Below are 13,076 nucleotides of genomic sequence, written 5' to 3'. Positions count from 1 at the left end.
TGTGAAATTTCTACCTACTAAGAAAGTAGTACCTAGTACTTACTGTTAAAGCGTAAATGTCAGGCTGATAAGTAATGCTTATAGTGTCAACATGTCAGCTGCATAGAAAACTCATATAAACAATGATATGTGTTTAATCTTTTGTATCCCTAAGTCTATCAATTTTGTGTTTGCCTGAGAGCTTAAGAGGTTGTTCTTAAGGAGAAGAGGAGAAAGTAGTACTTCATGGATTTATTTGTGCAAACCATCCTTTCCTAGGGCTGCAAAGAATTAAACCTGGAAGGTGCTTTGATTTGGAAGGCAGCTGGAGATTCGTGAATAGAATGTGTGTTTTTGGTTTGATCCTAGGGTGATAAGCAGTTTCAGGTTAACTTGCTTCCAGAACAATATGGTGATCATGTGAAGTGTACCACATATCTGACAGCTCTCTTTATTATGTATGTACCTTGCAGTGGGAAGCTTTGTTTTTCTGACTGTTGTACTGTGTGGGGTTTTGCTGAACTAATTTCAGTTTGTCCCTCCCCTGGAATCACTTTCCTGGGCCTTTAGAATATACTTGTGTCTTGTTCTATACGTGCATAGAATAATCTTGCCTTTATTGATTGTAGTTGAAAATCTAGACTGAAATATTCTATGATTTCTAAGCGCGTTTTGGCTTTATTCATACGCAGAGCAAGACGAATTGAATATTAATTTTTTTCCTTAAAGCAAAAAAAACCAAGACAAAATGAAATCCAGAACAGGAACATTAAGGTACATTGCTACTATTTTCATAAAACTAAAGGTGGCTGTATTGCAGCATTAAAAATGGAAAGAGTCAGCCTGACAGTGGTACTAAATGAATATGATGTTAACAAATAAACTGTCAGCTAGTCACCTTTGGGAATATACCCTTAGCTTTCTTGGTAAAGCCTGTACTCTTGAGAGCACTGAGAACTGTTTTCACACAGAGGGAAAAAAATCCAGATATTCTAAAGCCAAGGAGCACATAGTGCCTGCAGTCTCCTCTCTCTGTTTAAAATTAGGTAGCTAAATCCATATGTACAAAATGCAGTTGGGTTGCTTGAGCAGTCCATACTTTTACAGCTAACAAGCAGATCTGTCAGTTAACTCCCGAATTGGCTTGCAGCTAGCTGACTTAAACTTCATTTCATAAAGGCTGCCTTTTAGCATATTCACCTCTTCTTTGTTTCTATCACAGAGTTTAAATACAAATCGTCAGTGTAGGAGGGTGTCTTCTGATACCTGTTAATCTCTGATACCTATTAATCTTTGAATGTGTAATACCCTAATTTTATTAGTAGTATTTTTTATTCTTGCTTAGTTTGGTAGAAATTTGATAGAGGTTTCAAATGATTGCAGGGAGGGAGACAATGCTAAAATAATAGTCTTGAATGCTTCTTTTTTCTTGTGTTATACTACCCTAGTTTTCATAAAGCCAATAATTTGGTTTTAATGTATTTTTGACACTTTAATTTCTTTTGAGTCAACCAGCTTTGCATCTGTGGAAGTTGTACAGTTTGGTCAGTGGAGTGTTTAGCTCTTGCAACTAAGAATGAACCTAAAATAGAGCTATTTTCCCATCTTGCAAATTAATCAAGTTCTAGACTAGTGACAGGAATAAAGAATCCAGCCTTTTCCTCTAAAGCACATTCTCACTTAACTGACACAATTAGGCTACAATGTGTTTTTGTGATAGAAATTGCACATTGGTGTTCACTCAAAAGCCTCGTTTCCTGCTGCCTTCCTACAGTGTCTTCTAAAAGACACTCAAACCAGGCTTAGCGTTAGGCAAGAGCAGTGGTATGTTGGTTGTAGCCCTAGCTTTTCCTCTGAATACCAGCCCTTTCAGCTACCATCTGGGGAAAAAGAAAAGGGATTTTAGTCTGAAACACATTTTAAAAAGAATTCTGTAGAGAAGAAGGGAATTTGTAGCCTATGTGTTTGTTGTTTACGTCTTCACTGGGAGGGATGAAGGCATTTGCAGTAATCAGTTAAAGGGAACTAATTTTAAAGAATATTTATGGAAAATCCTCAAAGCCTATAGAACTTCTTAAAATATGACAAAGAGAAATTCTGTGTAGAATTACTCAGTCTGAAGTATCCTACATGGGTATTTTCTTCATGGACACTGGTCTTTCGAGAGTGTCATCAGCATGACTTCCAAACCAAGCAGATACCAGGCCACTGCTTGGAAGCAGATGATGACTTAGAGTAGCTTTACATACAGTTATAAAAAGAATAAAAATCCAGAGATGTGATATTCAGAAAAGGCATGGATGGATGGTAGAAACCTGCATATAATGGTGATAGTTACATGAAGGGAAACAAAAGGGAAGAGAATAAAAAGAAAAGGAAAAAGCCCTCTTCTTTGGTTGCTCCTGCCAAATACTGTTCCGTGAAGACTGGTGTCCTGGGTTCAGCTGAAACCAGTACAGCCAGTTTCTAGTTCCAGTTTACACCTTTTGGTGTAAAGTAGCTCCAGCTGATTGCCACTGACCTCAGTTTCAAAGGCAAAAATCTCAGGCTACATTCGTACCATATTCTTAGTCTGTTGGTCAGACTTCCCTTCAGGCCGCCTCATTCCATGACCCAGTTTATTGTACTGAACACACCTGCAAGACTTGAATACTTCACTGATTCAGACCATTTCTTTTTGTTTCTATATGCCATAGAACAGTTTGGCAAAAGTATCTGTTTCCATCTTGTTGCCCAGCTCTTCAGTCTCAAGCCACTTGTTTATTGCAGGGTATTTAACCAGCTTTCACTTAGGTGCAGTGAATCACAGGTACATGTGGATCCAACTTCTGATTAAGTGCACTTATCCCTTGTAGTGTTTTAACTACTCACATACTACTGAGAAGGGAGGTAGGCAACATGCTTTAGATGTTCAGAGCAGGCTGCTCGCCTTGATGAGTACTTGGTATAAATATTAGTATAGTTTCTTTTCTGGTTAGTGGCAATGTAAGCACGGTGTACTTTCTTAGCCTAGTGAGTGCTTTCCTCCAAGGAAAGTGAGATTGCTTTGGCATTTACTTGCCTGTGGTATGTGACGTATGTGTACTCACAAGAAAATGAACTGAAAAGTAATTTCCATTATGCTTGAGGCATAGACAGTTTTTATCACTGTAAAGGTTTGCAGAATTACAGATAGGTTTCCATTTCCACTGATGCTTGTTGACAGGCATACTAATAGATCAAAGATGGAATAATACTGTAAATCTGTACATTGCCACTTTACATCTTAAGGTATAAAATACTTTTTCTCTTCAAATATGCCGTAATTTTCACTTATGGACTCCTAAAACTGCAGAGGAACTTCTAACTATAGCTTGAAATGGGTTGAGAATCTGCTAAAGATAATGCATCAGCTCTGCACACCATTGTTGTAGATGAAGATAATGACTATTCAGATGTGAATCTTTCTTCTTTCCTTTCCTGATAGGACTATAGTATATCCATGAAGTTTGACAGCTAGTGCAAAATGTGTAGGCAATTTATTACATTTCAGCTGCTTTTACCAGACACTGTAGGACTTTCTGTTCTTTGCTATTTACTTCTCTGGCAGAAAAAATGTAAAGAAGTTGAAGAGAAAAAGCAAGTGCGTAGTTAAGAAGGAGACTTTATTCCTCAAACTATGTAGTTAAAATGAGTTAGGTTTTTCTGTTGTGTGTTTTTCCAGGTGATGTACTTTCTTTACCTAAAATTTATACCACCCTTTAATGTTGAATCAAAATCTTTGGGCAGATTCTTTCTTTATGTATTAAATTTTTCCTTATGAAAGGATAAAAGAGTATTTAAGTCTTGTGAAGATTACAAGTAATCTGGGCACATGGTGGAGAAGGTGTGATCTGTCCAGTGAGTTGCAGTAAACTTGGAGATCAGGAGGCAAAACTTGAAGAGTTCCTATCATCTGATTAAGGCAACATTGGGGTGTTTTTGTTGTTGTTTTTGTAACCTGATGGTTTGGATCTTACAGAAACGTAGAACAGTAAGTAGACTGGCAGATCTACTTCTGTTGTCCTGAGGGAAAGGGAAGACCAGATAGTTGACAATTTGTCACCTAGGCTATTTCCTTATTGCATTTTTCTCTGTGTTGCATATATAATCTGCTTTGTAATTACTGTGTTTTTTGTCTTTCCATGCTAACTAAATCCTTTGCAAATGGCTCTTTATCATAAGCATAGACTAAATCAGTAAGATGGCATTTCGGATAAAGCGTGTTACGTTTAACAGTACGTTTTGCTTGAGAAAAGATGTGTTTCTCTATGATTTATTTTTTTAATTGATTTCAGGCAGTTACACTGTTAACTGAACTCATCAGAGAGAACTTCAGAAATAGCAAATTGAAACAGTGCCTTCTACCAACACTTGGGGAGCTCCTTTACCTCATAGCCAGTGAGGTAAGACTGTCAAATGGTCCTTACAAATTTAACAGGTGTCAACAAGCATTTCCCATGCAAAAGTAGACAAAAAGAGCAAATTACTTTGCCATTTCTATCCTCAACAGTTTATTGTCCTTGTATGTTCTGTGGTGCTTTGCCTGTTTCAAGAAACATATTAGTGCAATTGGGGGCTTCATCTGGAATTAATTTAATTGTGTTCTTCAAGTATAGAGTTTTAACTTCATAAACCAATTTAATACATCACCATAATGGCTGCTGGCCTCCGAGGGCAGATCTAAGGGTTGGAACATCTTAGCTAGAGGCTTCAATTAAATAGGATTTATCAGTACAGCCTATGATACCAATCTATTGATATAACGAGTCCATATTAGATCTTATTCTAGCATGTTGGCATTCACAACATTATGGAAAAGGAAAAGGAGCAATTCTGACTGATTTTGAATGGAATTACAGTGATTTTTGATTAGAACTCATTTAAACGTTCAGTCTAGAGCTACTACATTCACATTAAATATAAACAGAGATTATTTGTATTAAAAAAAACCCTGTCAGTAGTAGGAATTGAAGAGGAGCTCCTCTAAACCCTCACCTTTATTTTACCTATTAGAAGAGCAAAATACTTCTGTTTACTTATTAGGAACAAAAGTGAAGAATGGAAGAACTATTAATGTTTCAGGACTGCACCATTGCTTAAGACATTTTATTTAATATTATATTTTAGACGTATGGATGCAGAAAATCTTGACAGAATTTCTTATTAAATTAGATGAATCAGATGAGAAACAAACCTATTCCACTTCCAGCATCAACTGTCATTTTAATTCTGTCTTGACTCGTAGTCTTGTCCTGCCTTTCCCAGGTGAAGGTTCCACTTTTGCCTGTTAGAAAGTAACCTACCTTCCTTTCTTTGAAACTTGACCTATGTTTCCTTAAACTCATACACTAAGCCTTGGAAAGGAAGCTGTGATTAAATGTCAACATGGTGTTACTCAGATAAGATGGAGGTGGAATGTAGTAGATCTGATGTCTCTGTCAGATGTCAAATCACTCATTGTCTGTAAATTACTTCCAAAGAAAATTGTTCCATACCTTCTAATACCAGGTTAACACAGATAAACCTTAAAAAATAGGAGCTGTAACAAACTCATTTTCTCTATTGCTATATGTTGAAATAAAGTTTTGATATCTTTTCAATTAAGAAGGAAAATTAATTTTTCCAAGCAATTCAGTAATAATGTTCCCTGTTAGTGTGCCCTGCTTTAATTAAATGCCTGACATTATCACTCCTATATGTTGTATTACTGTAGGCTACTCGGAACTCAGGAAATTTAGAAAGTATAATTGGGTTTCAAATTGTTAACCCCCATCTTGCCCATTCTTTGCTTTTCAGTATCAACAGTTGCATAGAATGCTAAGAACAATTTGCTAATATAACCAGTAGAGTTCAAGAACTGTTGAATTTCCGAAGAAGCTGTTGCTTGTCATTCTTTGTCTATTTATTAAGATAAGCTGCACATGGCCTGTCATCTTCCCACCATCCAATGCCTATTATTCTTCACTTTCCCAAAAGAGGCTATTTTTTTCCAGTTACTAATATCTGTGTTACTAGCCCAGATATGGAGGTTTTAGTTAAACCTTAATGATATCCAAATGTCCTTTTTTAAACTTGGTAGTTTTACAGGGGGCTATTTGGGGCTTGAAAGTAGAGTTCATTAACTCCAAATGGAAGAATTGAACCCTTGATTCAAATAGCAGTGATTTAGCCTCTCTTACACAGGGGGATTTCAAGGAAAATACATAAAAAGTTTAGAACCATGTTGATATGTACTGATGGGTACAGCACAGAGGAAGATTAAATAAATGCTTTATGTCTCCTTGTATGAATTGGAATCTTTTTTTTTTCCCAAGTAAATTTACAAATTAATTTCATCTGTTTGGTATAATTAAATCACATTTAAAGAGAAGCTCAATTAAAGCACATTTAAAGAGAAACTCTTACTAATTAGCTGTCTCTTTCTGAATTGAAGTGATTGAGAGTGCAAGAATATCTCTGTGTATGTGGGGTGGGGGGAGGTGTGAATTAGTGAGAATCAATGAAACCCAGAAATATTAGGACAAATTCTGTTATGGATTTTGGAGACTACTCAAATCATCTAATAAAATATTAATTTCTGTGCTGCACATGAAATAACATTAAATAGTAGTACTGCCCTGCAATCAAATACATTGTGTAGTGTATATTAATTTGAACTATTTCTAATATGAACCTTATTAAGAAGCTGTTACCTGTTTTTTATGTGACTGAGATTATTGTGATGTTTGTGATTTAATCATTTGTGCCTTTGGCTTCATTTCAGGAGGAAAAGAGGGAGCACCCCAGAGAATGTTGGGTTGTTCCCTCAGCTGCTTATACTGTGCTAATGAGGTGTCTTCGGGAAGGGGTAAGGCTCTTTCATTGTCCTCAATAGAATTTCTTCACTGTAATAACCCTTTAGGCATTGTGTGAGAATTGTAGCCTGCAGCACTGCAGTGCCTTGTCAATCAAGGATTGCTCTTGAATTTAAATAATCATGAGAAGACCATGACCTAAGCAGGAGATTAATGCAAGAATGCACTGTTGTTCTCTGTACATTCAACATTTATGTATTGCTGCTTGGTTTGGTTTGGAAATGGGACAGTAAATATAACTTGCTGTTAATAAATGTGGAATTTATTAATGCTGTGGCTTTCTTTTGAGATGTTCCTGATGGATTGTACTGTCCTTTTGCAATTTGTTTTTCATACATCTTCTTTAAATCTTTGAGCAAGATTTACTTTCTGTTTTGAAGTGGCTGATATACAGTTTCTCAAAACTGCATTGTTATCCTGCTGGGTTGCTAGCATTCTTTTGAGGACAAAAAAGTAGTAATTAGTTTAATTCTCATACCTGTGCTATATTCTCATTCTCATTAGTTTAATTCTCATACATGTGCTGTATTCTTCATTCTTCATAAGACATGGTGGTGTCTTAGCTGTGTTAGAAGAAGGGAAGAAAAACATGCATATAATTCCAATTTGTAAAATGAAAAAGAATTGAGTAAAGGGTTTACATTTACTGTTTGTATGAGACCACTTGACTATATTTTTGCCCAAGGCAAAGCTCAAGGCAGAAAACATGTTGGAGGTTGCTGGAGGGGGGAAAGCAAGAGAAATACCTTTTTTTCTTCTTGTTTTGAGATCTTCATTGTCTGCAGAATGTGATTAATAGAGGAAGAGTCTAGATGCTTATTTAACATCAAACCTTCAGGTGATCAAGTACACATGACTATGTTTGTACTGGGGACTATTTCCAGCTCGTAATGGGAGTAAGATGTCATTCTAAGGCACATTAGTGAGAAGCTATTTAATTATAAATTTAGTAATGGAAGGCTTGCTATCTCTGAATATTCAATTGACACATCCATAAGACACTAATTTATTCTTACAGAGTAAAATCACTTCTTAGTCCTGGAACATGTCAAATGTTTCTTAGTAGTAGTTTATCTTAATATATTTCTCTTGGAAAATAAGACAGAATCAAGATACGTTTGACATGAAATAGTTTGAATTAAATTTAATTAAGCACAAGTTTAAAGTTGTGTGCAGGATAACCAAGCACAGCTGTGCATTTCTACAGTTCCTGTTTGTGAAGATGCTTCAGGTTTGTAGTAGAGTTTTAAGTACTTGAGCTTGTTTGTGCTAGTACAGTGCAAATGTACTAATACAAATAGGTCTGTCTCAGTTGTAACAGCCTCAAGTTGCTGGAACACCACCACTTGAAGAATCAAAATATCTGTAAACATGAAGTTATATTTCAGAATACAAGTGGAAAAATATATTCATGTATATTCTCACTTTTATTTCTTCCTCATGTAGCAGCTTTCTAGTTTACTGACAGAATTGCCTCTATTATAAAAGTAATTGTCTGAATCATACTCATCAGCACTTCAATTTCTCTTTTGGACATCTGTTTTTTTAACTTACTGACAGAATTGAGTATAATATAAAAGTAATGGTCTGAATCGTATACGTTATCACTTTAATTTCTTCCTTAGATATCAATTCTCCTGTTTACTGACAAAATCTTTTTGTTGTTGTTGTTTTCTGCAAAAGGTATTTAAGATTTTTATTCTCTGGGAAAGCTTTATGTTGCAAATTGTTGCCAAATTAAGGCTTCTTGTAATCATGAACGCTCAGGATGATACAGCTTTACTTCATTGTTATGTTTGTAGTTTCTTTTTATTCTGTCTTTTAAGATTAAAGGAAGAAGTGTATGGAAGTTGATTTAGAGTAATGATGGAATACTGTGTTACTTCCTGAATCTTTCAGTTTCTCCAATGTTTCTTTATTAGGATTATGCTTTTACTCAAATGTATGTATCTGTACACAATATAATATAAAAAGATCATAGAATATTTTCTCTTAACCTTTAATGTAGATTCATTGGTGACTTTAGAGCACTGTGATGATACATAGAATCACAGAATGGTTTGGGTTGGAAAGGACCTTAAGATCATCTGATTCCAACCCTCTGCGATGGGCAGGGACACCTTCTACTAGACCAGGTTGCTCCAAGCCCCATCCAGCTTGGCCATGAACACTGCCAGGGATGGGGCAGCCACAGCTTCTCTGGGCACCCTGTGCCAGCTCCTCAGCACCCTCACAGGGAAGAACTTTTTCCTTATATCTAACCTGAACTTCCCCTTGTCCTATCACTACAGTCCCTGATGAAGAGTCCCTCTGCAGCATCCTTGCTAGGCCCCCTTCAGATACTGGAAGGCTGCTATGACCTTTTTCTAGCCAAAGCAGCAGGAATGTCTGGCACAAAGCATAATCATCTCATTGGTGGCTGTAAGGAAATAAGGCATATCTTCAGGACCAAATGTTGTGAAGGAAAACTGTAGTTGTATCTTTAAATTTGTTGACATTCATAATAACTGTTATCTACTGCATAGACTGTGGTTTTTAAACAGGATTATAGTGCATTTATTAAGTGTTTCTGCCTGCCTGAAGTAGTAGTAGAGTCCCAACTGGCATTCCTAGTAATCACTTCACATATAAAGAGATTTAACTTGTCTATTAATGTTTTAATTATGGATTTGATTTTAAAATGCATGTAGTCAGTTTGATAAATGTGTGTTTATCTCAACTTTAAAAAAAATGAAATCCAGAAATCTGGATAATTCACAGAAAAGATTTAAAATTAACATTATTTATAAAAAGTTTGGAGAAGCTGAATTTTGATACACATATATGTGTATTTGTGTATTTAGGTCTTTAATAGATTGAAATGATACAATATATTTAAGTAATTAAAACTATAAACCCTAAATCCTCTTCAGTATCATGGCTGTAAATCAGAAGGGAGAATACAGAAATCAGCAGAGTTTTATAAGAGAATGTAACTGGTTTAGATGGGAACTGGCTTTGGTATTTCTTTGAAGTATTTTGAGTAGAGCTGCAGTTCTTTAGGAGAACAGGAAGGGTTGGCATGAAAATGATGAATACAGCTTGGGGTTTTTTAACTGCATTATACTAGAGTTCCCACATATTTCTGCATCAGTACCTATATTTAGAAGGCCTAAGTCAATAGAAGGAGGAGTGGATATTGACTATATTTTTAATGAAGTCTAAATTCTCTCCTTCTGGAAGGCTTTTTGTACTGCTTTCAAAAGGGTTTCATAGTCATTGCTCACAGTTGTTGGTGTTTCCAATTGTGAAGATAAATGTCAGAAATCCAAAGGTTAGTAGTATAATGTGGATATTAGTTTAAGAAAGCAATTAGATATCATGATGAATTATTTGTGAAGCCAGGCTATGAACTAGACTTGACAAATTAAATTGGTTGTCCTTCTTATATTAAAATTGCTGAACTCAAGTATGCCAGTTAAGATACTGTTGAGAGACTTCACTTATTCATAGTTCAAGATCGAGATAAGGTGAGGCAATGCACAGCTGAAGAACCACTAGCAATGAATCTGCCAGTTCTGTTCAGGTAAAGACTGCTTTAAGTGGAAGCAGAGATACTAAGAGGAGGTGAAGGGGAGAAGTTAGACAAAGTAGAGGCTCTGCTTTTAAGTGACCTCTGTTAAACTTCCATTGGAGTCAGTATCAGTTTTCTTGAGAAAGAGCTGCTGCCATGAGGTGTTCATGATGTGCTGATGGCTCATCATCTGACATGATGTGTTTTATTCCATGGGGACATTGTACTACGAGTAGTATTATGTAGATGCTAAAGCTACATGTACATGGCTTTCCACAAATAATTCTGTGATAAAAATATTTGATTAGTATTATCACTAATACTAATTGATAATACTAGATATTGTAATATGAAGGATTTGGAATCCCTTATGGAAATTTAGGAATTGAAGTAGTTATGGGACCCACTGGTTTATGTTATACATTGGTTAGGATTGTCTGTTTCAGAAGACATGAGAAGTGAAAGGAGTTGCATAATAACTTGGCTTGCAAGAAGGTTTCTTCTTTATCCCAGGGGGTTGTTGGTTATTCTGAATAAAAAGGGCTTAATGTAATTGGTTTTTTCCTAATGTAATTGTTTTTTTCCTAATGTAACTCCATGTCTCATAATTGTGCTATTCAGAGCCTGTTGTAATGAGGTTTGATACATAGGCATTCATTCACAAAGCACTAATCATTCAATACCTCTATCATAACAAAACCTTTGTATTTTTTCATGACTGTTATTTCAGGTGATAATTTGGAGCTGAAAGCTTTTGTGTTAAGTTGTACTCATGTTAAATGTCCATTGCAATAGAAGGGAAAGTGGGGTGGAAGTAGGATCTATAAACATAGCATTTGGAAAGTGAAGTTTCCTGTGAAATGACTTTGGCAAGTATCAGATAAGGAAACTACACTAAGACAATAACCATAGAATAAAACATGGGCATAGGCAGTAATTGAAACTGAAATCAGAAACATTAGAAGCATTTACATATGAGTTTTTCTTTCCTCTCCCTCCTACAGGAAGATCGGGTAGTGAACCATTTGGCAGCGAAGATAGTTGAAAATGTTTGCAGTACTCTCTCTTGCCATGCACAAGGATTTATTACAGGAGAAATTGGACCTATCTTGTGGTACCTTTTCACGCATTCAACAGTAGATTCTTTGAAGATAACTGCTGTTTCGGTGAGGAATTCACTTTTATGATACAGAAATGTTGTGGGCTTTATTTTCAGCAGCATTCTGAATTGAAACTGAGATGGATTTGAGCATGTTTACTGTATGTATGTGTGGTTATATTTCAGATTAGATTAAAACATATTTACAAAGCTTCTGAAATTGAAATCCGCACAGTGCTTATGAAAAGTCCTTGTGAGTCATCATTTTTTGGTGCATACATTTTCTTATGGTGATGATCATGAGTTATGTTTGAAACATTTAATCTCTCAAATAATTGAATTTTTGCAAAGTTTATTATTTTTCTTTTTGCACGGTGTTTTACATGAAAAATGTTTATTCTTTCTATCTTGGATTTTTGCTCAGAAGGCATATTTGAAATCACTGTGCTACTTCCTATAGCATCATCAGGGTTATTGTTTGCCCTGAATTTGTAAGTTAATACAGGGTGAGAAGACAAACAGAGCTATGACATGCAAGCAGGTTTGGAACAAAAAGATTTGTGAGGTAGAAAACACCTAGCAGGGCTGTGAGTTTAACCGTAGCCACCAATACAGGTAATATCTGAGGACTGAACAGTAAGCTGATTCATTTTAAATCAAGTGTGGTAACTGGATGCTCATTTCCTGAGGAGAGCTCAGGCTTACTAATGAGTTTACTGTTTGCTTCCCAGATGGAAAATGGTAATGTTGCTGCAGCAGCAGTATGGGCTTAGGCACATCTAGCATTGAGGTAATAAAGGAGAGAGAATTAAAACTATAGCTGAAGGGGTAGATGGTAAAATCAACTTTTAATTTCCAAAAATATAAGTATGTATTAAATATTTACCTCAGTGTGCATTTGTGGCAGAGCCTTTCCTGGGAAATAAACTGCTCAGATACTGGGAAAGTGTGTTGGCCTTTCTGAACAGTAAACTTATTTAGTAAAATATGTGTTACAAAAGCCTTTGTTCTGTGGCACCTGAAATTCTTTGTAAAAACTTAGTCTTTGAGCTTACATGGGTAAAAATGTAAAATATATGTTTAACCTTTATACAGAGCATTTCTGGCTTAAGCTTGCTTGCAGGTCTGGCTGGTTGGCTGCTTTATTCAGAAAGGCTCTTTTTGAGACTTTTACCTATTTGATCTGTGATTTTTTTATTTTTACATCAAGACTTTATATATGGTATAAGAATGGAGTGATGATTTCCCTTATATATTGAGTATTTAAATAGGTCTGCACAATTCTCTTTCTCCCACTACTTTTGCCATAAGGGATGTTTTGTATCTTGTACTTTCGGTCCTTATCAATCTTTAGACTGGGCAGTTGTTAACTTGTTTGCTGTAAGATCTTAGCTCTTTATTTTTATGTCTTTCAACTTGTTCTGAAGTGTTCCTCCTGTTTCTGTGCTATCCACTTGGAGAACTTTATTTTGGCATTTACCATTCCCTTGACTCCCACACCAGCCTTCCAGAGCCTCCTCCGTTTTTAGGGGCTTATTGAATGGTTACACCTATTTTGCATGCCATAGTG

General features: G+C 35.8%; 1 protein-coding gene across 1 annotated transcript in view; it reads left to right on the top strand.

Annotated features, from left to right (window-relative positions):
- Positions 1 to 13,076, top strand: part of ULK4 (unc-51 like kinase 4) — a 118,241-nt gene that overhangs the window by 28,430 nt on the left and 76,735 nt on the right. The window contains exons 19-21 of the mRNA XM_034060710.1: positions 4,296 to 4,403; positions 6,764 to 6,847; positions 11,412 to 11,573. Of these exons, the coding sequence (XP_033916601.1) occupies positions 4,296 to 4,403; positions 6,764 to 6,847; positions 11,412 to 11,573 (354 nt within the window). The remainder of the gene's footprint in view (positions 1 to 4,295; positions 4,404 to 6,763; positions 6,848 to 11,411; positions 11,574 to 13,076) is intronic.

Source organism: Melopsittacus undulatus, chromosome 1, assembly GCF_012275295.1.
Source record: "Melopsittacus undulatus isolate bMelUnd1 chromosome 1, bMelUnd1.mat.Z, whole genome shotgun sequence".
Classification (NCBI taxonomy): domain Eukaryota; kingdom Metazoa; phylum Chordata; class Aves; order Psittaciformes; family Psittaculidae; genus Melopsittacus; species Melopsittacus undulatus.
The sequence above is the reverse complement of the archived record's forward strand: the minus strand, read 5'-3'. Positions and strand labels throughout refer to the sequence as shown.